Source organism: Paralichthys olivaceus, chromosome 16, assembly GCF_024713975.1.
Source record: "Paralichthys olivaceus isolate ysfri-2021 chromosome 16, ASM2471397v2, whole genome shotgun sequence".
Classification (NCBI taxonomy): domain Eukaryota; kingdom Metazoa; phylum Chordata; class Actinopteri; order Pleuronectiformes; family Paralichthyidae; genus Paralichthys; species Paralichthys olivaceus.
In genome coordinates, this window is record NC_091108.1 from 9,837,843 (window position 1) to 9,864,104 (window position 26,262).

At 42.5% G+C, this 26,262-nt stretch overlaps 2 protein-coding genes and 2 long non-coding RNA genes across 9 annotated transcripts; 2 read left to right on the top strand and 2 right to left on the bottom strand.

Annotated features, from left to right (window-relative positions):
- LOC138405096 (uncharacterized) lies at positions 1-22,466 on the bottom strand. Its single transcript, XR_011238789.1, has 5 exons — positions 22,340-22,466; positions 3,564-3,607; positions 1,002-1,090; positions 790-884; positions 1-553 (listed from the first exon to the last, which is right to left on the bottom strand). It is a non-coding gene; the product is annotated as an uncharacterized lncRNA (long non-coding RNA).
- On the top strand, positions 1,999-7,639 carry aqp4 (aquaporin 4). Of its 3 annotated transcripts, none has more exons than XM_020099208.2 (5): positions 1,999-2,131; positions 2,704-3,121; positions 3,197-3,361; positions 4,077-4,157; positions 5,377-7,639. In XM_020099208.2, exons 1-5 carry the CDS (start codon positions 2,040-2,042, stop codon positions 5,626-5,628), a joined length of 1,008 nt encoding a protein of 335 aa, XP_019954767.2. In that variant the 5' UTR covers positions 1,999-2,039; the 3' UTR covers positions 5,629-7,639. The 3 variants fall into 3 exon arrangements, with proteins under 3 accessions (XP_019954767.2, XP_019954775.2, XP_019954784.2); XM_020099216.2 differs by having other exon boundaries at positions 2,129-2,268; XM_020099225.2 differs by lacking the exon at positions 1,999-2,131 and adding an exon at positions 2,238-2,337.
- LOC138405173 (uncharacterized) lies at positions 8,199-11,362 on the bottom strand. Its single transcript, XR_011238855.1, has 3 exons — positions 11,190-11,362; positions 9,696-9,811; positions 8,199-8,732 (listed from the first exon to the last, which is right to left on the bottom strand). It is a non-coding gene; the product is annotated as an uncharacterized lncRNA (long non-coding RNA).
- Positions 13,557-26,262, top strand: kctd1 (potassium channel tetramerization domain containing 1). 4 transcript variants are annotated; one of them, XM_069511342.1, is made up of 7 exons: positions 13,557-13,807; positions 14,102-14,174; positions 18,578-18,925; positions 19,668-19,846; positions 20,805-20,949; positions 22,362-22,667; positions 25,028-26,262. In XM_069511342.1, exons 2-7 carry the CDS (start codon positions 14,166-14,168, stop codon positions 25,187-25,189), a joined length of 1,149 nt encoding a protein of 382 aa, XP_069367443.1. In that variant the 5' UTR covers positions 13,557-13,807; positions 14,102-14,165; the 3' UTR covers positions 25,190-26,262. The 4 variants fall into 4 exon arrangements, with proteins under 4 accessions (XP_069367443.1, XP_069367445.1, XP_069367444.1 ...); XM_069511344.1 differs by lacking the exon at positions 18,578-18,925 and having other exon boundaries at positions 13,600-13,807; XM_069511343.1 differs by lacking the exons at positions 13,557-13,807; positions 18,578-18,925 and adding an exon at positions 17,457-17,596 and having other exon boundaries at positions 13,816-14,174.

Here is a 26,262-nt window from a genome sequence, read left to right on the forward strand (position 1 = left end):
TTTGATTGTTAAAAACACTATTTATTTTGAATATCCTGTTTGCACAACAGTCAGATTCTGGAAGATCAAAATATTCTCAATAGGCTTCATAGAGTTGTGATGTTTTTGTTTTATTTGCGTATTTATGTGCCCACTTACTTAACAAAATACAAGTTATTTTAACATAGAGGTCACAATAACCTCAAAAGAAATTCCATATATAACAAGTATAGTTAATTTACCACAGGGAGAGTCTCTGATGAGCAGATAATAACATGTTTACAGTGTCATCCTGTCGTATCAAACTGTCTTTAGCTCTTTCTGGAAGCTTATCACAGATGGAGAAAATAAAAGCAACATGTGCCTGTGTTTGTTAATGTGCAAACCCTTGAGTACTTGATCCAGATAAAAGAAAATGTGGAATTTGATTTGCCTCGTTCTCAACACAGAGGCAAGCTTCATGGTTTATGGTTTTCAGGGCTGTTACTCATCTTCTAAACCTGATTCCACAGAGGGCTTCATACAAATAGACTGCTAAACCAGGCCTTTGTTGAAGTTAATCCTCAGATCCCACCTGTAACACAGTGACAACAGTCTCAGCTGTTTTCAGAACTAAAAGGACAAAGGACAAAACAAGGCAGAGAATGAAAATAAAATTATACAAACAAATACAATTTTACCAAAAATGCTGTGTGTGTGTGTGGTTGTGTGTGGTTGTGTGTGGTTGTGTGTGTGTGTGTGTGTGTGTGTGTGTGTGTGTGTGTGTGTACTTGTACTTATATATCTGTGAGGACCATTTTGAGCACAGACCTTATCCTTTGAAAGTCGTAGGGGGAGTTGGAGCTGATCCCAGCAAACACTGGACAAGAGGCAGGCTGCAACCTGGTCACCAGCGTATCACAGTGCTGATCGAGACAAACAAGTATTCATGCTCACATTTATACCTAATGTCCATTGATCCAACCCCAATCTGCATGTCTCTGTACTGTGTGAAGAAGCCAGGGTATCGAGAGGAAACTCACCCAGACACTGGAAGAACGTACAAACTCCACACAACAAACTAAGAATCTTCATGCTGTGAGGCGACAGTGTGAACTGTGCTGCCCCAGGTCTGTGTTATTTAACACAAAAGAAAAGAGACGGACTTGTGATTCAACCACAGCATGTCACATTTCCCTGTAAGAGAAGAGAGGTGGCTTAGCATGTAGACACAACCCCCCCGCTGAAAGGATCAGTGGACCCCAGTCGTTGTGAAAACCCCTGCAGAATCGCTCTGTAGACCTCCCTGCCACTCTTTTCAAAACTTACAATTTCATGTTTAGCCTCCATAAATGACGTATAGAGTCTAATTTTACAAATGTAAGTTGAACTTTACAAAGCAATCAAATATTCTTCGTAAGAATTTTAATATTTAATAAACATAGTAAGCCCAGCAATTGTATATTAAAGGTACAGTGTGTAGAATGTTGTGATATCTGGTGTTGAAAATGCATGTTGCCGCTGAACAGCCCTCACCTCACCCTCTCCATCCAAACATGAAAAAGAAACTGTGGTAGCTTCAGTTGTCATAAAAACTCAAAAGGTGTTTAGTTTGTCCAGTCTGGACTAATGTAAAAAACATGGCAGCCTCCGTAGAGAGGGTCCCCTCCATGTAAATATACAGTATTTCAATATTAAATCAATGTGCTGTAAATGAAGTATGGTACAAATTCAAAATACCATGATATGGAAATACTTATAATAAAATCACACTTGATTTAATTAACTTCATGTAGCTATATCTGAGAAAAGTTATTTTACAAAGTTAGGTCACAGTTCTATCAAGTCCAGACATCAGTGATTTTGTGAATATTGTGCTTGTCCAGATTGTTTCCAAAGCTCTGATATGACTCAGATGCTGAGTCCGACTGAGCCAGCGTGCGGTCGCTCTCTGTGCCACTGTTTGCTCAACAAGCAAACCCCAGGACTCCTCCTCCCCCCCCCCCCCCCCCCCCCCCCCCGAGCAGGCTGTTTAATTCCTGTGAGGTGATGCCTGCTTAGTAACGTAATAAAGTTGCTGGATGCGGTCCCGAGGCACAATGTGTGGATCAGGTTCGTCTGACAGACCTGCACTCTGCTGCGCTCCTGCGCTCCCACAGCCTGCTGCTCTCGTGTAAGTACTGCAGGTCAGCTTGTAGGTGTGATGAGGGTCTCCCCTCTGTGTGGGTGAATAACTCACCCAGGACTAATGAATGAACACACATCACACACAGCGGGGACAGGCAGAGGGAGAGCGAGGTATTGCTTTCGGTGAGTTTGAGCCCTTTAAACTGGGGAAAGAGACGAGGGAAGTATCCCTGCAACTCTGCTGCTCTGGAGGTTTGCTTAACACTGTGCATGTAATATTCAATTTAGATTGTTTAACATGTTTCTAAATGTGCAGCGACTTGCACATGTTTTAATTAAAGTAAATCGAAATGTTCTTTTTTTCCTGGTTGAGGTACAATGAGTGACAGTAAATTGAACCTTTGGACGCTTTGACTTTGTGATATTTGGCCCTGTGCACAATGTTTGAAGAATGCTCTGTGTGGCAGTCTCTAATGGAAAGTCACCAGCTTTGATCCTGGTGGAGTTCTGAACGTTGTGCCCAGAGGCAGCCGTGCTGATAGGGCTCAGTACCTTTTTTTCAGCCATATGCAGGCACCAGGAATATATAAGTAGGCTAATCATTATTCTTTTTGCCAGGAGGTTCCTGTCCTGGTGTAGGTGTCAGAGCACGATGGTGGCATTTAAAGGGATCTGGACCAAGGACTTCTGGAGGGCTGTATCCGGAGAGTACCTGGCCACGCTGATCTTTGTCCTCCTCGGTCTGGGCTCCACCATCAACTGGGCCGCGGGGGAGGAGAAGCCTCCCCCGGCCGACCTGGTGCTTATCTCGCTGTGCTTCGGCCTCAGCATCGCCACCATGGTGCAGTGCTTCGGTCACATCAGCGGCGGACACATCAACCCGGCCGTCACCGCAGCCATGGTTGTGACGAGGAAGCTGAGCCTGGCCAAGGCTGTGTTCTATGTGGTGGCTCAGTGTCTGGGAGCCGTAACAGGAGCGGGGATCCTCTACCTTGTCACACCTGCTGCGTTCAGAGGGTCGCTCGGCGTGACCACGGTAAGAGTTCGATCCCATTCGTTAGCAGTTGTGCGTTATGAGGCGTTTCCCTATAAGGTATCTTCTGTTTCCAAGGTGAACTCCAACATCTCATTAGGACACGGCCTCCTGGTGGAGCTCATTATCACGTTCGAGCTGGTTTTCACCGTCTTCGCCACCTGTGATCAGAAACGCACAGACCTCGGAGGCTCCGGCGGCCTGGCCATCGGCCTTTCTGTGGCGATTGGCCACTTGTTTGCAGTAAGACACTTTCCATTAACTCAGATAAGAGATGACAGCTGCGAGTTTATTTTATAACAGCAATTCCATGATTAGTTTTGGCCTGTTGCTTGTTTTTTTTGCTCTCCAAAATTCTCAGGAAACCAGAATCAGAAACAATGATGTATATACAGTCAATTTAAATTCAAATTGCTATACGATGTCAAATTATAATATCACCAACCTTAATAGTCTTCTGCAACCTCATCTTGACTCCTCCTGTGCTCCCTGCAACACAAGCAGAGAATCACTTTAACGTGGAGGTTGTTGTGAAGAAATCATATTAAATTCAAAACACCACATGAAAGAGTTGTAGAACAAGATTAGTTCCGGAGCAGCAGCAGCGATGCTTCTTGGAAAAACAGCAGGTGCTCAGAAGCATCTATTTTTCTATGTGTGATATTGTTCACTTCTTAGTGATTCACACCCACATGCACTTCTTTATCAGAGGCTGCCATCGCATGGCAACCAATCTCTGGGGGCTCCCTGAACCCTGCAGAATAAATGAATGCACTGGGAAATAGATGTTATCATTTTGCACGGCTCAACTGATTTCTCCCTGGCCTTGTTAAACAAATACATATATATATATATCCATACTGTATATTTTGTCTTGTATTAGATATATTCATCAGGATAAGGCAGAAAACTGGAAACTGTGGTGTTTCATCATTTCATGCTTCTGTGTGTCCTCTAGATTCCTTTCACAGGAGCCAGCATGAACCCTGCTCGTTCTTTTGGGCCTGCGATGGTCACCCTTAACTTCGAGAACCACTGGGTAAGAGATACTGTCTGAAGAGGATAATCTTTCTCTCAGGAGCTTACATGGCCAGAATAAAACCCAGACCGCAGTTAGCAAACATGTCCCACTTCTGCATCAACGATAATGTTTAATGTAATAAATCAGCTTCCTGTTTCAAGTGTTGCGTCACAAAATGCTGATGATCTTATTTTACGGTCCAGAAGATGGCAAGCTCATACAACAGTAGGCCGGGGGGGGCATGTCGAAACCTAGTAAGGTCAAAATTTCAGCTCCATTGCCAGAACAGTAAAAACAGGTGTGAGCTATAGACAAACCTAGCAGGGCCGACTTTCACTCATGCAGTCAGTGAGAAATGAAAACCCACCAAAGGTGAGTGGGTTTGAACGCTCCCCATAAAATCCTCACCCGTGACCCTTGACCTATATACGTCTTCATCCAACAGAAAAGAAGCCAAACAATCAGACAATCACAGCTTTTCACCTCCAACTCCATAATTGGATGTTTCTGAACAAGGTGCAAAATAACATTAGCTCTGAATTTATGTATCTAGGCAATTATTTCCACAACCATTTGCAGACAGCACAGCATCATGTTGTGTACGTGTGTCTACTTGTGTTGTGAGTGTGGGGTATTCTTAGTAACTGTCACTGTGGGTGTTAAGAGCATCTTCTCTTGGTTGCAATTACTTGATACCGCAGACGCTGAGCTACCTGTCTCTGATGAGGACTGACCCTCTCTTGCTTACATGTAACCGAACAGAGAAGGACAGTTTGATCATCTTAATAAGTAATGTCAGTGCCACATCGTGTTGACAGAAGTAAAACTAGACTGGCACATACCTACGCAAGGACCGTCCTCTTTAGAAACCACATTTAGATCAAATCTGGATTTTTCATCAAGATCCATGAATTATAGAAATCAACGGAAATATCATGCAAAACGTTCTATCTGACCTGTATCACATTTGTCCAGCAATTTTCGTGGTAATCTGAGCAGTAGTTTTTCCGTAATCTTGCTTACAAACAAACAAATGCTGTTGGTATAGTCAGAACCAAAATCCAAAATCTACAGAACAAACTCACCCAGAGTAAATCACCTATATGCACAAATACAATGAGAGTTGCGCAACTATTGTAACTCTAGTTTTGTGACCAAAGGTTAAGACAAAAATGTCCCCTGGAGCTCAGATTAGCCAACTGTGTAAATCAGATTTCTGTCTTGCTGTTTGTGGCAGGTGTACTGGGTGGGGCCTATCCTGGGCGGCATACTGGCTGCTGGCCTGTACGAGTACCTGTACTGCCCTGACGCTGAGCTTAAGAAGAGGCTCAAATACATCTTCCAGAAGGACCCATCGGGGAAATACAGGGAGGTGGAGGCTGAGGACCTTTCCATCAAGCCGGGCTCCATCCACACCATCGACCTGGAGAAAGCGGAGAAGAAAGATCCTTTCCAGGACTCGCCGGGGGAGGTGCTGTCCTCTGTATGACTATCACGTGCACTGGAAATGGAGACCAATCTATAGACCAGATTGACAATCAAACTTTGGAATATTCACCTGACCACCCCCCCTCCAAAGACTTTGTCCTAATCACAGCAGAATATGATTTGTATCATGAGGCGTCGCAGCAGGGCAGAATCACTCTCATCGTCATAAAGCTAATATGATGTTACGGCTCAATCCCGCAAACACCTACACTTACAGCCTGTTCGATACTCCTCCTGAGGGCCCTGTGTGATGATGTGGCAGCATGCGGTGCACATTGCACACATACAGCCCCCGCAATACATTTTGTTAGAGGGACCTTTACTGGGCCAACCAGTTAGGTAGGGGTCATCTTGCTGCACTAGAGAAGTGAAGAAGAAAATGCAGCCTTGTTATTTTTGGATTAGTGTCACATTCGGTCCGTGTACTGTATATGTAATACCAGGTGAGATTTTCCATGTGATCATTAAGCACATTACAGGTCCCGGGTAAAACATGAGCCATCTGTGACAGCATTATTATTAGAGTTATATTATAGTGCTCTCCATTTTCAGTGCATTAGTCAGGGAAGAAACCAACGCATCTTTATGGAGGCATTCTGTGGTGGTTTATTTCTGCTTTTTGACGTTCTTGTTGTCACTATGATTTTTTTTTTGTTTTTATAAAATGTGATGAGCAGTTTTTTGGGATCCAAATTTGCTTCTTCTCATACATTTCTTTGCTGTTATTCAAGCCTTTAATTTATTGATAACACATTTGGCTGATTTCCTTAACTTTGTGCTCAAACGCAGTATTTCTAAGTCATGCTCGCAAACTGGATGTGCTACAAGATGTAAAAGAAGATTTAAAAAAAAGTCTAAATCAGGAATAACTTCTCTTTAGCTTTTTAACATTTCTTAAGTGAAACGCCTCACAGATCCACTGCAGCCTCCACATGTTTATGAGAAGTCCAGTGACTACACCTACAAGGTTTTTCAATTGAGTCACAGTTTCTGTTCAGGCAGCTGAGCACTGGGGAGACGAGCGGTCCGGATCGATGATAGATTGGCTCATCTACTCAGATGATGTCTCCCTGCGGCCAGATAAATGTCCATATTGTGTGTTCCTCGTGAGTTAAGTCTCGAGGAATGGCTTCGTATAATCTCATGCCATCAGGCACCGACCACAGAAACTGATGCCACTTTGTGATACGACACAGATCTTGTTGTGTCTCCACTTTTTAAGAACGGGTGTGATTCCATTTATTTTCTCTAGGATGCAGACGAAATGATGAGACCCTCTCATCATGCTGCATCAAGTTTTATACACAGGTGTATTTCGTTTAAAAGGCTAGAATGCCACTGTGCAAGATGATTTTCCTCCTACATTTCCCATCTCACCCTTTTTCAAAACATGGTGCATATTCATTTTTTTGTGTCACAACAGCATCCCTTACTGGCCGCAGTGTGAATCGCACACTATGTAATACTGCTCCCATCTGCATTTCTCCAGGGGAGGGCAGCCACGAGCCTTGGATGTGCAGGTTCCTCTGCAGACACAAAGTCAGTTTTATTTATTCAAGTCTGAGACACATTTCATTTGAAACTGGTCCAAGCCATTAATTCAGAACTGCACTGGAGGATTAAGTGTTACGCAGCCCTGCAACAGGGACCCAGTGCTTAAGTGGGAGCAAAGCAACTGAAATAGTTCTTTTTTTTTTAAATTTTTGTCAAACTTTGTATTCTTAGCATTTTTACAGTATTAATTACTGTTTGTCGCTTGAGCTGCCTAAATTAAGTTGTATCCTTCATACTTTCTTATTAAAGATGAAACTCTTGTGCACTTGTGAGATTGTTGTGCTGTTCTTCAAGGCCTTGCTGGAGTTGGAGACGAACAGCATTGAATCTCTTGGCGGCTCCGATCCTTTACCTGCAGGCCCGCTGCCCGAGTCCCTTAAGGCTCCAGTGGCTCGAGGCCAGCGCCGTCTCAGCTCCCCCTTAATCATCTTTATAACCCAAATAAATGATTACATAAGTCTGGTGTTTCATGCATTGACTGTTTCTTCTCAGGATAGCAGATGGGAAATGGGCTCACTCAGATTTGATTAATTGGCCCTCACTGATCTTAAGATTCAATGGAGAGACAGGTGAGGATAGCAGGCCGCATTGAATGGGAAATACTTTTTGTATGAATTTTATAGATGGTGGTGTTAGAGGAAAATGTAAAAAAAAGAGGGCGGTTTCTTATCAAGACATGGTTGACATTCCTACTGATACATTTTCAGACGACTACATACACAAGCAGATGCTGTAAAGTGTCAATCAAACCATGAAAAACATTCTCTCTGTTGTTTCTGGTCGAGAAACTTCTAAACCACAGCTGCAGACACCTCAATTAGGAAAAAGCAAATGAGAAGTGACAGCAAATAATAGACAAACAAGTTTTTAAGCTCTTTGTCACGATACCTTTTGAACGACTGATCAGTGAGATGTCGAGCAGAGGGTTAGCCCTCACTCCTTTATTTACATGCACATACATTGCAAATACTGAGAATGGCTACGTGATAGCAACATTGTCACAACCAGAGCTTCATTTGCACATCATACAGATGCCAGCAATGTATATCTCAGAGTGCATCTCTCGCTTATCTAACGGAGAACAGACTTGATTTCTTGTAACCTGAAAATACACATTCTCGATTACCCAGCATGCAACAGAAGAGGGCAAAAAGATAAAACACACACCTTAAAGATCATTAGCAATTAATATTTGGGGATTCATGAAGAAAAACAGCGTTAAACACTTGTTTAATAATTCATACTATAAACAAGAAAGTCTCCCACTTCCTTAATAATTTAGACGTAAGCTAATGTTGATTTATTCAGGAAGGTCTCTGCCACCAGCACCGCCTGGAGTGCCCAAATTTGAATTAAAGTAGGACAGTAGCAGGCGAGTCTGTAATAACATTTGTATAATTTTATTATTGCTCTGGGCTCAGTTCATTTCCTCCTCCAGTAGCTGCGTGAAATTGTTTGATTCTGGAAACTGCCTTGAGTCTGCGGCTCTGGGGTTTGAGGGTGGTACAGGAACAGGAAGGCATGCGACACTCTCTCTCTCTGTGTCTGATGCTGTCAGACACACACACACAGAGAGAGATAAATAACTTTATTATTCTGGGTTTTGTAATACTGTTACATTGGCTCACTTAATAACTCAAGCTGTCTCGGGAATATGATTGATATTCTCACTCACCTTGTCACTTATGATAAATATTTTACTACATTTATTTGAGATAGCTAAGAAACTGAATAACTCTTTCATTACATTATCAAATCACATCAATATGAAAGTTTGTGTTTACGTCTTTTTCCTGAACAGAGATATTTTCTCTTTGATACAAAGTCACTTTCACCATTTCTGTCTTTGTAAAGACGTAAACACAAACAAAAGATCAGCTTTTGTTACTTCACATCTAATAAATATGTTCATTTAATTCAAGTATTGAAGTTTATAATCATTTTGAAGGTTTGCTAAGCCATCACGTCTTATCTTGAGATTTCTAGTGTGATGTTCCTCTACTATATTGTGATTTTGTTTACCAATGATAGGACTATCATTTCCAAAATGGTAATTTACAAAATTTTGATTACTCCACCACAAACAATATTTGGAAGGTATTAGCTCATGTAACACACACCTGAGACCCCAGTGGCTTTGACACAGGAAGGGAGGGTGGAGAAGTTCTGATTGGTTTCCTCGGGGCTCTGCTCCCAACTTCCCACCCGCACACATTCCCTCACTAACCCCCCCACCTCAATTCCTTTATGCAGAGCAGCCCAAACTGCAGTTTGATGAAACACATTTGTTTTTCTTAACTCTTGCCTCGCCATCACAGCTAAGTCTCCGAGGCCTGTCGGTGTAATGTGGCCCAAAAGCAATTGGGTTAATGAGAGGATATATGTGCAAGTGTGGGACTTGACCGGAGGAGCTGTTTTGGTCTGCTCGTGTTATTAGGGAAACCTTTATTATTGTTGCCCTCTAGTGGGAACCGTATAATAGGATTACATTTTATTAGAGCCTCACAGCATTACCCAAGCAGCCCCCTCCTCTTGTCTCTCTTCCCCTCACTGTAGTGTCACTCCTCTGTCCACTGTAGGTGGGACAAGTAAGTTTGGGGCTGAAAGGGGAACCAACCCTCATCTTTTCTCTGCAACAGAAAAAGTGACTTGTCAAAAGAACATCTTGATTTTTTTAAAAACCAAACTGAAACTGTTCGTGAGCACAATCATGCCACTTGCTCTTTTTGAAATAGGGCAAAAACACCCAGGATTCAAACTTTCCATAGTTTCTGGAAAATGACATGAACGGCAGAGCTATAGTGCACAGGCTCAGCTCACTGTTGCAAACTAGAGTTAATGTGTTATATAATTACCATTGTTAATATTAAACCTTCCAGCGTTATGCCTGTTGGTATGACCACAATATAGCAGTGGAGACAAAGCTAAAATCTCATTGTGCCAAAGACAATATTTGATGAGCAGTTCTGGCTAAAACGGTGCAACCCTGCAGGGCAGATTGAGTCAGGCTCTGGAGCAGCTTCCATCCCACTCCCTTACATAACCACAGGCCATTAGAGGGGTGTGGCCAGCATAGCAGTTATTAATATGGTCTGGGGCTAAAACAACATCAGCAGGGCCTTGGTACACCTATGTCATTCAGTGGGACGTATAGTTGTTGAGAAGGTTTATTTCTGTGTTTTTGCTGAATGAATAATGATAGAAAATGTATTTTATCTCTAAAACTGAAACTGCAATCAAAATATCTATATTTTTGAAGAGCAGCAGTCACTTTGGCCACAAAACACCATCTGATAAATGCAAATGCTTCAATAAAGTGTAACAATATCACAACTAAAACTAGAAGTACACTCAGAAGAGCACACACATTCATCATGGCCTAACAGTCCCCTTAAATTCAATCAAGCTGCACCAATTTCACACACTACATAGAAATCAGATCCATAGATATGCTTGTTTCTTACCATCAAGATCCATCAATTATTCTCAGAGTAATCAGTGAAAATATTGAAAAGCGCCATGTCTCACAATTATGAAGTACAAAATAATTCTTGGCTCCACATCAGAATTGAATGGGTTCTTCCATTAACTCATTTTTATCCTTCCGCCAAGTTTCGGGGAAATCTATCCAGTAGTTTCTACATAAACAAACTTGCATAAATTGTTATGAAGTCTAGTAACCCCCTCTTGTTTTGTGCTGTGTCTTTGTGTTTGTAACCATATGGTATTGCACTAAGTAATTAACTAAAACAAACACACACAAAAACACACACAACCCAACCGACAAACCTCCTTGTCAGAGGGGAAACGAAAAAGAAAGAGACATAAAGCCAAGTCGATTACACCAATACCTGTTTAAGTTTTTCAAACGTGAGCAACCATTAGCTTCACATGAGAAGAAATGTATTTTATGGTTTATAAATTTCACTTTTTGCTTGTAAAAGGCAGAATATGTCAGCAATCATTCCTTCTATGTTGAAGTTGTGCCAGAAAGGATTGATAACCCACCTTAACAGTACTTCTTGTTCTTTTTACGACAGTCAGACTCATAACATCCCAGCGAGTCAAACAAGTTTTCCAGAGCTCCTCTCTCATTTCTCCTGTGTATGCATTTATAACCCTATGATGTCATTCAGGTCGGGCAGCTACGGTTTGGGGCATATACACACATCTGCAACCAATCTGGATAATTTGTCCACTGAAATGTGCCGCAGTCCGCCAGTGTTCGTCTGCTGCCGCTGCTGCTGCTGTAGCAGTCTCCAAGTAAAATACAGCAGCATTAGGACAATGTCTTTTTTGGCATCGAGCGCCGCACATGGATTTAAAAAAATCTCCACTGTTTAGACTCAAATAGCATCTGATACATGTTTAAAATAGTTAAGTGAGAAGACCACTGTATAGGAATGAGTGAAATATGGACAAATGGGATTTTAGGGCCTGAAGTGTCTTAGCTTTAGTCAGATTGATAGCACAAAAATATGTGCACCAGTGTGTTTGTCCTTCGTAGTTCGGGCTTTGGGTGTTTTATGACAATCAGTAACCTCTGGGGCAAATACCTTCATGTATAAAACTGTTTGTTTGGTTTGTTGGCCCACTGGTGAGCAAAATAAAATCCACAGTCGGAAACCTCGGTATCACACTTGATTCAAAGCTCATTTTTGAAGCCCATGTCAATAATATTATTAAATCTATAAACTTTCACCTCAGAAATAAAGCCAGGATCAAATACGCTCTGTCATTTCCTGAGCGAGACACCTCGACTGCAATGCACTATTAACATGTATGAGTAGATATCTCTCCAATCCTCCCCTCCCTTCATTGGCTGCTAAAATAACTCTTAAAGCTCAGCACAGTCCGGTCCAAGTTAAATTACAGAGCTACTAACTCCCTCTGCTCCAAACTTTAATCTAAATTCTTCCAACAAACACTTGCTAGCAGTTCTTAAATCAAGGCTGGAAACTAAGGGTGACCAGGCTTCTGCCGTCGGCGCCCCGAGGCTCTGGAATTCCTCGCCTGAGGAGATTCAACTTGCCAAATCTTTAAACTGTTTTTAAATCATTTGCATGGGCAACTGGGCATACTTGTCTTTCTTGAAACATCCATGAGTCATTCATATACTTTTTTGTGCAATTAATCTGCCAAACAATGGTGAATGGAGAACTCTTTAGGCCTTAGAATCACATTCGTTATCTATATTCCCTCCACACCTAAAGGGATTCTCTCTCTTCAGTATTTAAAACATGCTGTTGAAACTACAGTCAGCTGTATTTGCTTGTGTCTGTTGAAACATTCAAGATAACCTGAAGATACCACGACTGAGAATCTTAATAGATACTTTGCTTAGAACATGTGTAGCAAAGACTTTTAATGTATGATTCTTAACTGGTTTTTACAGACTTTGTTTTGTTCTGTGTTGTTTTCATCCCCATGTATTTTGTAGAGCACTTTGTTTCAATGACTACCATAAAAAATTAAGTTAATTATTCCTATTATTATATTATGCTGGTTAAAAACTGGAATGTTTAATGATCCCTGGATCGAATAGTGAAAGGATAGCTTGCCTTTTCTCAAGAGCAAATCCATCTATCATTTACAGAAGAGTCTGTGTGAATAAGGGAACTCTCGATGGAGAGAACTGGAAAATGCTTTTGTTTGATTGCTTGCATTCTTTGGTCTCTGGTCCCTTGGTGCGGCATAGTCTTTATTCCACTGTTGCTTGAAATCCAAACACAAACGCATAAATACTCAGCTTTCTTGTAAATATTTGTTCCAATATGTTTTCTCTGTTATTTCCTTGTATTATTTGATGTTAGGTCACATTACTACAACATGGATAAACTGGTTTGCTTTCAAGGCTGCTCCTTTTTTTTTTCTTTAGGAAAGTTGACGCTCTTAACAGTAGGGGGCGCAGGAGCAAAGTATTTTAGCTGTATTCTATTACTTATTTATGGTGAGGGGATAACTGTTGAGAATGTAAAGAAATAACTGTCAATCCTATGTCCACATGGGCACAAAGTCACACTCCTGACTCAGGATGATTACGCATTTCACTTTAAACAAGTGATTCCTTCAATGTGTGCACCCCCCCCCCCCCCCCCAAAGTAATTCTAAAAGCCTCAGAAGTGCCTCAATCTTCCTGAAATCATGCATGGTTGAACATTTGAAATGAGCTCGCACATCAGCCTCGGGCACTGATTCAGACTTGATTGGGGCAAGGCGAGCTGAAGTGCTTATTTATACAGCTACGTCATTTGGAGGTGGTCCAAAGGGAGGAAAGAGACTGGGAAGATCACAAAGGAGAAAGTACACAGTGAGAATTTCATGAAGCACATTCCATTAATTTAGAGGAAGGAAAAAGTTGATTCCTGGTTAATCAACAAGTTGCCTAATGCCCATGGAGTGTGTGCGTAAAGGAGACTGGATGAGGCTTTGAGAGGCAGGAGAGAGAGGGGGGGGAATCAAAAAAAGCTCCACCAACAATCTATATAATTATCATCATCTGCTGCTTTTCCTCCCTGGGAAAGAAACACTCCATCCATTTGTAGAAATGGCCCGAGGGAACGTTACATCAAAACTAATCATAACGATTAAAATCAGCTTCTCTGCGAGAGGGAGGCAATAGGCAAGTTGGAGGCAGGAGGAGTGAGGGTGTTGTAAATGCAGAAAAAAAAAAGATTTCTTTATTTGATTTTATAAAAAAACATAAACTCAACAAAGACTGAGGCACAGCCGCTGCTGCTGTGATCTGTTTGCTCGCAGTTTTTTCTATTCTGAAAATGGGTTTAGACTGGGGCAGAGACATGAGCTAATTGTATCCTGATCTTTGCCTTGAGGGGTTTCGGAGCCCTGGAGCAAGTATTCTCTGTATTTTGTTCTGTCTACCTTAGCCAAGCTATTGCATTTCTCACTGGTGTAGGAAGAGAGGCAGATCGTGGCCAAATCGGAGGGAAAAAGGTGCATAAAAAGACACTTTTATGCCGCTCCATGTTTCAGGTAAGCGGACATTTATTTGCTTTGCTATTATTTCCGAGGCTGGATGGACTGGGACACAGAGGCGCAGCCGCTTTTACGCATGTGCCAAAGCGATTCGAGCGGTACAGTTCTTAAAAAATATTTAACCACTTCCTGGCTATTGTTCCTTAGTTACTGTACTAATGTATGCGTGTGTGTACAACATACGAGGCTGTGGTACATTCGACGAAACGAACAACAGACTAGGCAGCGATCTTGTCGGGGGGGAAAACGCTCCACTTATCCACCGTGTGAATTCGCTCCTGGCGCATTTCGGCTCCGAAACACCGTCGCCGTCTCCGTGCAGCTGTGTAACTTGCTCCTAACTTACTGAAACCTGCGTTTTGTCGTCGCCTCGATCGCTTTGTCAAGTCGATTTTGTCGTGAAACTATTCTGCTTCCTGGCTGCCCCAGATCTTCTAATGAAAGACGCCATTGTGGAGTAATTTCGCCGCGGGCGTTTTTTTTTCTTATTCCGTACGACACGATGTAGCTTTTTTGCGCACGTCAATGCAGAATCGGTGAATCATCCTTTAATACAAGGCCGATTCTGTGTTGAGGGGAATTATGTATTTGTGTAAATATGGAGTTAGGAGCAAAATGTTCGTCCTCTCGTTCCCCTCTCTTCTCTTTTCTCTCGGCTCTCTGGCCGCGTCGTGCGTAATCAACTCCTGTGTCCGGGTGCGGATCGGCAAATACATGTAGTTTACTAAGTAACAATCTGGACGTATTTCTCACACCTGGCAATGTGTTGCGCCAATAAAGACACACTTCTCTGTATAAGTTAGACTTTTAAAATGTATGTGACATTCTAAGTAAAGCTATATTTGTGTATTTGGTTACTTGAATTTGATTGTGTCTCTCACTGTATTGTACTGCACTGGATCAGCCTTTAAATTACATATGTTAAAATGAACCATTACGAAAATAAAATCTTCTGAGTTTCACTTGTAATGAAATCCAGAGTAGGTTCCACTACTTTCACAGGGCGCATGAAAACAGTGAGACTGAGATTTGGGGGGGGTGTTGATCAGACCCAACACTTGATGGCGCTGTAGCAACAAAGCCACACTACTTTACTGTACATACAGCATCTGGACATCTGTTTCCCATTAAAATTACATTTAGCAAACAGACTGATCTGGTGCAGGAGACAAATATTAATAAGGCACATCAGTTAGTCCACATTACATCAGCGCTGCACCATCAGCTCCAAATTAGAGGTGCTTTACTAAATTGGAGCTCATCGGAGAGAAACTGCCGTTATTATGTTTCATATAGCGTTTCCTATTTGATGGCCACTCCTGTGCCCTGGGAGAGCTCAGCCTGTGCCAGTGAACGTGCACCACCGTCTCCAACAGCCCTGCAGCATCAGGACGTGGATCACACTTCCTTATCTGTGAGGTCACCGCTACAGTATCTCTACAAAGAGGAGGAGAGCAACTTGTGATAAAACTCAGGGAAATATTATTGAGTTGAATAAATACTGGAGTACCGCTGTGATATGATGGACTTTGTATGAGTTTGTTTGGAAGTCCAATCACATTGTTGATTCGCCCAAAAGAAAAAAAGATTGGATCAATCTGATCCGCAGCCACAGATTTATCCAGATATTATATTTTCACTTGAAGGAGCATGGTCAACCTATTCTTTCTGCAGCTTTTCTTCAGAGCAAACTTTTCATCCTTTCACTTAATGGCGAACTGTTTTTTTTAACCTCCATCACATTTTTGCTTTTTCATCCTGCACTTATAGAGGAATATGCTTTTTAGAAGCACAGCTGGCTTTATGATGTGACTTCACATCATTCAAGCCACTGGCAGTGTTACTACACATATCACTATACTCACCAAACTATAAGTTCATTCATAAAATGCATTTATGTCTCAACTTAAACAAAATACGATCACTGCTAAAATTCCGGACTTAATGACGGCGTGAGAAGAGAAAACATGACATCCAGAGTGTTTTAGAAGTTTAGATTATTATATTCACAAACTATTCTGATTAGATATTGACTAAAATCCATTTAAGTAAAGTTACAGACACCTGATCAGACCACAAGCCTACAGTTTATACTCAGGCCTATTTGTTATGACAGCCTCCCAACCGGTTTTGTTTTTTTTCCCGTCCAGTCGACAGTGACTGAAGTTAACCCGCAGTCTGTAGTTGTCTGTGTGTGGACATTTGAAACAAATGGCCGTGGGCACCAAAGCAGAGACAACCCATCCAGATTATGTAAATACCAGTCTGCCTGCCTCAAACTGAATGTTAATGCTCTGATCTGAAATGCTAATTGTGTCTTGTGCGATATGTCGAAACACTGAAGAGCTGCGTTGTGGGACGAAAACATTTGATAGCCATAGTTTTGTTGTATATAGGCCAAACTCAACGGGCCCTTTAGATTATCTCAATGACAGACGGATATTTACTTACAGGGTAATAGCCTGTGTTATACTAGACATCAAACAGGAAGTATGGTGTGTGTTTCTTAAAATATACAGGAGGAAAATTGTGATTTTTGCATAGGCATGTAACTGAAAGCCCACTGGCGGAACACAACAGGGGGATCTGGAAGAACCCAAGTATATCCGCAGTGTGTCTGATTAAGATGTGGTTGTGCAAATGCCCTGAATGAATATATTCTGACTGGTCACATGGGAGATCTGTATAGCTCTGTGCCAAATGCAAAATGGCAACAGGTAGGAACAGAGGAAAAAAGGATCTGCAGTGTTCATACGATCACAGATACACAAGTCCTGCATCACACCCCCACTGATGGACCCTGTGATGCTGTGACCTTTGAACTGTCCTTGAGATAGAAGTGTAAAAACCAGAGATGTGTGGACGTTGGTCAAAGAAAAGGCCGACAAACTTGTGTTGTCTTTACATCCACCAGCTCTGGAAGATTTCTGATACAAGAACACGTTTCCCAAAACCAACCACCCGCTCTCTTTCACCCGCTCTTCTCTCTCTCCCCTGCAATTTTCCATAATGCCTTACAGATTTTACACTCAATCCACCTTTGCGATGACAAGGCTTTGAGGAAATCCAATTCCACCAAGCTGTTTTCAGAACTTACTCTCCACAGGCACACACACACACTCTCTCTCTCACACACACACACACACCACCATCTCCACAAATTAGTCAGGGAACAAATTACCTGCATTCTGAGTGTGATCCCACGCACTTTGCCGGCTGCCTTACACAGGTCCCCTTTTGAAGAGCAGCCATGTGATTTCTCTCTCTTTTGCCCTGCAGGCCCCTTTGCCTTCTGCGAGGGATTCTGGAGTTGAATTTTAAAACTATGTATGGCTGCTGCCTGTGCTTATCAGCGCGTGCACAAGCGGCATGCAAATCAGACCAGGATCACACACCGCATTGGAGGCCTACACTCAAAGGCAAGCTTAATTGCTAATTGGGTATCTAGGTGTGAAACTCACACTGCCAATGAGAAGCAGCAATGTGGATGTTTTAAGGCCAGTGGTTGAACTAATTAATTTTAATCTGAATGTTATTAAAAATTGTGGATTCCCTGCATTTTCTATGAAAACAGCCCGGCAGAGTGCTGTGGCAGTATTTTCTGACAGCAATAGGACATGTTTTGCTCTGGTGTTATACTCCATGATGTCATTAGCGTGGTGGGTTTGCTCTGCTGATGTGGTCATCAGTTATTATGGTAACTTAACGTTTGTCTAGCAGAGGAGAGACTGATCCCTCTGTCTCCTCTGAGGGGCAGATGTTTTGGGCGCATGTGATCTGGTACTTCAGATGTGATGTTTCTTTGTGTTATTAATATTCTGTGTAAATGATGAAAAGAGTGTTTTTTGGACTTATCATTCAAAGTGCATCAGTGTGAGTGAAAACACTATCACAGGGGCTTTTGTTTGATTGGAGAGATCATGTCTGGTGACTTATGAATGATATGTATGTTTTGTGGATGAGTGGGCACAAGGGACAGTTTTGTCCAGGTGTTTGAGCGGGTTAGCCACGGTTTGGGGTTTGATCACTGGGTTTTGTTGTGATGAAGGAGGATTTGAGCTGCGGGATTAAACTGCACCGCTCCAAAAGGGGGCAAAGGCCAGATGTGGACGGTCCAGATTTGCGCGCTGACCCGACTATAACACAGCCAGACGATCACACGCACATTGTTCGAGGCTGCATTTGGTTTAACCCGAAAATGCGACACACATACCTGCCACTGAAACAGCGACAGCCCCAAAAGAGCCGCGGGCGATACAATGCTAATGTTGTCGGGGGCTTTGACTTCTCCCAGCCATTGCAAAGACGCTGCTCCGCGTGACAGCCACGGCTCTGCGCGCTCTCTCCCCCCCCGGTGCTGCCTACATACGCATCCATCCCTCTCTCCACACATTTGGCAGGTGTTCTGTTCGGTGGTGGAGAGGAGAAGAAAGCGAGAGAAAAAGAAAAGAACACAAGAAGAAGCCGACCGCGTCATATCTGTTCACCACAAAGTCTGCGCGCAAATGGACGAAACGGATATCATGGACTTAACCCATCAGAAAGCGAGGAAGCGGCCACGTCCAATCAGTTCTGCGGATGAGTCCGTGCACGCGTCCCTCAAACGGCTCCCGATCCGAGCGGCGGCGGCTGAGTGCAGGGAGCCTGCACTCATGTACGGCGTCAGAGGAGAGCCGGTGCCCGCTGCGTCTCTCAAGCAGAATGACCACTCGGTGACTCCATCTCCGAACACAGTGATGCCTGCGCAGGTAAACGCGTAAAAGTCCGATATAGTCCGGGAGGTATTGGGAGACTGGGAGGGGGGGAAAAGCAGAAATGAATGAAAAAGTGGGGTCTGCCTGTCACTTCTGCCGGAGGAGGGACGTGAAGACACTGTGGGTTGCTTGTAAATTCAGGAGATCGTGTCCCTGATTTCCTTATATGCAGATTGCGCACGTTATTTCAATATTACGCACAGTCCGTTTGCTGCTTTTGAGATCTGCTCAAGCAAATGTTTGTAATCCTCTGCAGATGAGGTGTCCATCACTATTTTCTCCCATCCTCACTCAATGTGTGAAACTTTTGTTGGGGTTGTGGGGGCTGAAGTAATTTTCTTGTCAAAGCTCAACCGAGATTGTCTGCTAATGGTGTTTGTAGGTTAACAGGAGGCTGTGTCTCCAAATCCTATTACAGTATTCAAATCAAAGAGTCATTATTGCTCATTTCCAAGATTGATGATCCAAATTAATTTGGTTTTGGGGGGTTATGGCCCACAGGAGTGGCAACATTCAGGTCAAGGTCAGGCTGCTCCATAACTTGCAGAGAAAAATCTTCCCTTGCAGTCCTCTGACTGTTGAGTGTGTTACAGGGCAAAAGTATTCTGAATCGAAACACTTCAAATCCTAATAATAAACTCCAGCGTCTGTTTATCTCTGATTTTCAACATCTCATCCTCCATCAATCAAACCTACACGCGTCACAGTGTTTTCTCCCTCTTGATGTCTGAAACAGGATAATCGCTCCAGCATGTCCAGGCCCATGATCACACGGTCACCAGTGTCTCCATTGAGTAACCAGGGCATCCCCACACCTGCACAGCTCACCAAGTCCAATGCCCCTGTGCACATCGATGTGGGCGGACACATGTACACCAGCAGTCTGGCCACCTTAACGAAATTCCCAGAATCCCGGTGAGTCTGATTTACCATGCTTGTGTGTAGTGGGAATAAAGTTTGTGGGTTTTTTTGGCCATGAGTGAATGTTTGTGTCTAATATCATGCTGTCTTTTTCAAATTAGGAAATTAAACTGTTACAGATTCTGTTTTTTATAGGGAGTCTAGTCCATTAAACATCTCTTCAAATCACCAAACTACCTCATGGTTGCATTTGCACTTTTTTGGAGGTTTTTCTCCAGTAAAATCTCGACAGATACTCTTTATCAGTCGCTGTAGGATTGATCAGGCTGTACTGCAAAATGTCTCCTTGTCAAGCAAAGCCCACAGTTATTTTGATCGGTAAACAATTTGTAGGGGCTTCAAGTGCAGTGCTCAGACAAAAGCAAAATTGGTTATTCTGACAGATGTCACAGCAGCAGTAAAAGAGCCAAAGGGCATGGGGCCATCTGGAGGCTGGGAGGCCACGCTGTCGCTCCAAGCTCAGGCCTGAGGGTGACTGGCACCCTGCCTAGGGCAACCAACTACCAGCTGGCCCTGACCTCTCAAGACCACCTCTGCTCTTAATCATTTCATTTCTTCTTTCATATCTTTCCTTCTGCCTGTTTTTTTTTTTTTTTTTACTTTCTATTCTTCGTTTCCGGTTGATTTGTGTATCGAGCTTGGAAATGCGTGCATGTCTGTGCAAAGGTGTGAAAAATATTTCAGAGCGTGAGAAAACTGAGTGCGTCACACCCCTTTGCAAATCCTCTTCCTTCACAGTAACATTTTTGACCTTCTCTCTTTTTTTCTATTCCTTCTCTCTCTTTACACAAGGTTCAGGAAACAAGCTCCAGAGTTGAGATTGTATTTTAAATAATGCAATGATCAATGTTATGAACTTTATTATTAATTATAATATTTTGTCCCTCTCCCTTCTTCCCTTCTTCCCTCCATTTCTGCCTAACCTGCCACCCCCTCCCGTCTCTGTGGGTAGAATTGGTCGCCTCTTTGATGGCACAGAGCCTATAGTCCTGGACAGCCTGAAGCAGCACTACTTCATTGACAGGGATGGACACATGTTCCGCTACATCCTCAACTTCCTCAGGACGTCCAAGCTCCTCATCCCAGATGACTTCAAAGTGAGTGCTTGTCCATCCTAGAAAACTGTAAATTCCCATCAGCCAGTCAGCACTCCTGCAACTTGGCACACACAATGAATGCTAAGGCCGTGGAGCGCCCTCGGTCACCGGCCCTCCTAGAATCGCTGAAAACAGTTCCCAGGCTTTGGAGACAAAATGTGAGGGCTCCTCCAAACAAAGCTCAATCATGATGCATTTACTCATCACGGGATGCGCCTCGGCCCCCCTCCAGCTATTAGCAGCCAAAGATTCTTTGAGATATGTAAGGGGAGTAACAAGCTTGAACTAAGACGAGCAGATAAACGATGCAGCACCAATGGCCACGTTGCATGTGCTACATTTCCCCACCGCCTTATGTTCACATGCCAATTGTCCATCCAGGGTGAGTCTCACTGTATGTGACACATTAGCATTCTTTCTTTTTTTACTCTTACATTTAGTCAGTAATTACTTAACTTGCCCTGGGAGAAAACAAATAACCACATTATCTGATGGACTGCCCACAGTGTGACTCAATCAGGGGAAAGTATGTCAGCTAAAATAAGCAAAGACAAAAGACAGGCTCAAGTTCAGGCTAAGGTCATGTTCACATTGGGTAGATCTTGAGAGGAGCATGAGAAAATTTGAATATGCGATTTTAGGCCCTGCAGTGCTACGGGTAAAGGATCTCCTCCTCTACCCCACGCAACCCTGTGTTACATGTCGCACTACATCTCCTCTGCTCAGGATTTTATGTAATTTTTGCTGAATGGTGTCTTGGCTAGGGTTTATTGCTCATTCATGTAGAACAGTGGTTTCAAACTCCTCTGTTGTTCCCTTTTTTTGGTTTGGAAAGGAACTCACAACCTTAAACCTACTCAATTATTTAGGTTATTTTGTTCTGTGGTATAATCAAGATGTACTGCAAGCTGCATTTAGTTATAAGCTTTCAGCTGAAATCTATATTCGCATGAGAAAGTTATTGCAGGAAAATTTTAAGGAGCATTCCTGCCAACAAAATCATTCTAAATATTACTTATAGCATTTTGATGATATATTAATTGATACAGCCTTTCGTGTTTTAATAAGCATAGTATTTTTAGCATTGATAAAGCACCCAGTATACTGATATTAGAAATTTAGTAATGTTGGACCTACTATAGTATACAAGAGCAGGGGCGTATAAAGGGGCAGGGCCAGGAGGGAACCAGCCCCAACTGAAAACTGTGTAAACTGTGGCCCCTTTATGGCCCCTGATTTAGAAAAATCCCAGATCCGCCACTGGACAGTAGAGTTAGCAGGAAATTACAACTAAGCCCCCAAGCAACCCCAAACCAAGAAGAATTAGTTGTTGAAGAAACTTGTCACAAGTTGACCTGTTGTAAATGGTAAAATTCAAAACCATACTCACATATTTCTCTTGTCTCCTCCAGGACTACAGTCTGCTGTACGAGGAGGCGCGGTACTTCCAGCTGCAGCCCATGCTCTCAGAGCTGGAGCGTTGGCGTCAGGACCAGGAGCTGAGCCGGGTGTCGCGCCCCTGCGAGTGCTTGGTGGTTCGTGTTGCACCCGACCTGGGCGAAAGGATCACACTCAGCGGTGACAAGGCCCTGATCGAAGACGTGTTCCCGGAGATCGGTGACGTCATGTGCAACTCTGTCAATGCCGGCTGGAACCATGACTCCACGCACGTCATCCGCTTCCCACTCAATGGTTACTGCCACCTCAACTCTGTGCAGGTAATACGAACTGTGGGCTGCTGTGGGCGGAGGGTCATTAATAAGAATAATAATTCAAAGGTTAGATAAAGTTGTAAAGTAGTAGAGATAAAGTGCTTTTCTACATTTCTCCATTCAACCGTACGCCCAAAGAATCGGCTGAAGTGATGATCTGTTCATTCAGGTCCTTTTCATCTGCTGTTATACTGTAGACTTTTTTAAATTTTACAGATGTCTGATTGCAAAATCATATCTTTTTATATCTTATCGAATCACAAGAACAGCCTCGCAGAAAAATAAGCTCTTTGATGAGTTCATCAAAGCCTCAGTTTAGCAAACCATCATTACACAAGTCCAGCACCATCTTTACTTCTCTGTGATCTGACTGGAATAATGATTTTGACTCTGCAGCTGGTGAATAGTCCGCATCAGTAGTTTCTTCTTCTGTTTCTTCTGTATCCAGTTGTCAAGTCCAAAGAGCGATCCACCCATCTTTCCGACTTGCCGTCTGTTTGAATAGAAAAAAAATAGTTGTTGATAAATTGTTTTTTGAGTGTTTGAAACCGTCAGTGCTAAGTGAGCATTGGTGCCAACCTGCTAAAAATGGACTGTAAAGAGGTCGATTGTAGACTTCATCCTATTAAATGAAGGAATGTTGAACATCTTATATCAAGGTGGAGAGTAAGACTGAGCAATATTGAAAAACAATTATACTGCAATCATTTTATTGCAAGATAAGGAATTTCTTAATTTAATTTTCATGGAAAAAATTAAGAAATAATGATAGTATTTTTGCTGAGGTCCATACTAAACAGGCATATGTGATATGATTTGTAGGTGGTGGCATCACTGTAGCACCGTAACACCTAATTATAATGTTAAGACACATTTTACCTTTACCATATTGAAATTTCAATATGATCAATTTTGATAATATTTAGAATAATTGTTAAACCCTAATGAAGAGTGACATGAATGTGCAAAAAGGAGGAAAAAACTTTCTGACGGCAAGAGGAGGTGATGCCCCCAAGTGTCTGAGGGGGTTGTTGGATCAATACTCAATTTAAAATCAAGTGAATCAACAAGCATAAATTTGAGAACCAAATCAGTTGAACACACTTTTAGTAAGAATTCTTACAAAATAGTAGTTCAAAGAAAGAGTTGCTCCAGACAGAAATTCCAGCAATTAGTCTTGCTACATGAGCAAACATCCTTTGTTGCCGTCTTGATTAAAACTTTTAAAGTTTTTCTTGGTAGGTCATTTCCTGGGGAGCAAAACAATAACTTGAAATCTTAAATTCTTAGAGATATATCTATAAATTAGTTTTTTAAAAGACTAAGGCCAGTGTTGAATTTATTCAATATAGAGCAGATTTAAAGGCAAAAGGTTCTAGGCCAAACCATACAGGTCTGTAAATAGAAAGTATTTTACTGTCAACTTCTTTATATTCAGTGTGTATTTGGCAATATTGTATTTCTCAAATTATATATTGATTTTCCACTGATTCATTGATGGAGAAATCCTCTGATCAGCATCAATAAATGATGGCGGGGGGGCACATTTAAAAAGATTTCACAATGATCTGGACTGTGTCTCCATCTGAGGAAATCAAATCTCCATCTTTTTCCCTCAAAACACACAAACAAACCCGTCTCTGAAGTGTGTGAGTCGTGGAGAGCGAGCAAGAGAGTGAGCATGCTCCCTGGCAGGTTGTCCCCAGGCTGGGCCCATAATCCTGTTTGGTTATTAAAGCACGCCGGCGGTGGATGCTGTATCTGCGGCTAATGGAGGCAGGGCGGGGGTTTTTGAGAGAAGGAAGGGGTGCATAGAAAGCTGGCAGCAGTAGGGGGACCTTTGTAGTTTTGGCGGAGGCTTGGGCCTGGGGGCTGAGGGAGAAATGGGGAGAGGGGCTTTTTGCTGAGCAGCCCACACTGAGCCAAGTGGCAGAGAGAAAACCGCACTGCTCCCTGGGGCCTCTTCGATGGAATGTGATCCTACAGCCCCCCTGGACACGTCTGTAGATGTCTGCAAGGCTGCAAGATCAGGAACAGCTACCCACACAGAGGGAGAGAGGGGAAAGAGAGGGAGACAAACACACACATATACACCAGGAAACAATGAAATAAGAGGCTCTTGGTTTTCCCGTCCCAGGCCGTATGTCGCTGCCGCCTACTCCCGGAGCGGTTTCCAGTACTAGACTTCGCACTAACTCAGCAGCATATAACTGAAGGAGACTCAGGTTGTTCCATGCTTTCCAGTTCTGCAGTAATCAACAAAAGGACAGTTTATGTTGTCTTGTAGCGTTGACGCTGACCATGAACGATAAACGATTAGAAATTATCTCTATCTTCCACTGACGTCTTCTTCCCACCTTTTTTAGGTTCTTGAGCGTCTCCAGCAACGTGGCTTCGAGATCACCGGCTCCTGCGGCGGAGGCGTGGACTCTTCCCAATTCAGCGAGTACGTCCTGAGGAGGGAACTGAGGAGGACAGGTCAGCGAGGACCCAATTCAAACAGGATAAAGCAGGAGCAGCTGGACTAGAATTCCTCCCAAGCAGTAGGGGGTGCTAGACTTTTCTGTGGCAGCCAAACGCTCGACCGTGCAGAGCTCTGTGGACTCTGTTTTTCTTCGTTTCCTTGTTGATGTTTTGTTTTCTTAAACTGAGAACCATCTAGAGAATTTAAAAAAAGAGATGCAACAGGAGATTTTTTTTGCCATAAGAAGATACAAGACATTTGATAAGTTTGAGATTGCAAGGACATATGTGATTGTCTAGCCCCCATAAACCAATTTAAATAGGATTTCTATTCCCTGGATCCCCCCAAAAAAGTTTGTTTTAAAACTTGGAACCTACATTAGGTTGAATATGATTTCTATTATACCCATATAAATTAAAACAAAAGGCTATATGGCTTATGTAGTATGTTGCATAGCTTTCACCAGTGACTGGTTTTGTTGCCTCACTGGAAAATTGGCTGTTTGGGAGTGTGTTTTTATCCCTCGCTGTAAAAAGGTCATTAATGTGTTGCTTACAGTACAGAATGTCTCAGTTGTCATGAACAGTTTTAAACAAAAACATCTTTTTTCACAATTTACATGATGTTGAATATTGTGATACAAATGAAGTGTTTTTTTTTACTTAATGGAAGTTATTTTATTGGATTTTGCCATAAAACTAAGTTGACATTAGTATCATCAAAATTTAGCATCAAAGACCATTATTACGCAGTAAAGAAAAATAATTTAGTACATTGTTATGTCACACCATTTGCCTCATCGGGGAGTACGAACGTCTATCCCCTTGGGAATTAATTAATTGGATCATAATATTCCTCTGAGTGATGACCTGTAAATTTTTTCATCGTGTACGTGTTTGTGTTTTTTACATTGAATCTTTTTAAAACAAATTTGTTGCCTCAGACATGACTGAACAGATTAAAAGCTAATTGTACTACCCACTCCAAGATCACTTTTACTTGTAGCACATATTGATATGACGTTGGATATAAAGTATTTCTAAGATGACTGACCCACCTACGCTCCCTAGATTTGAGTAAAGAGGAATGTAGCAAAAAAAAAAAAAAAAAAGTGAAATAAATCTCAATCTCAGTTGT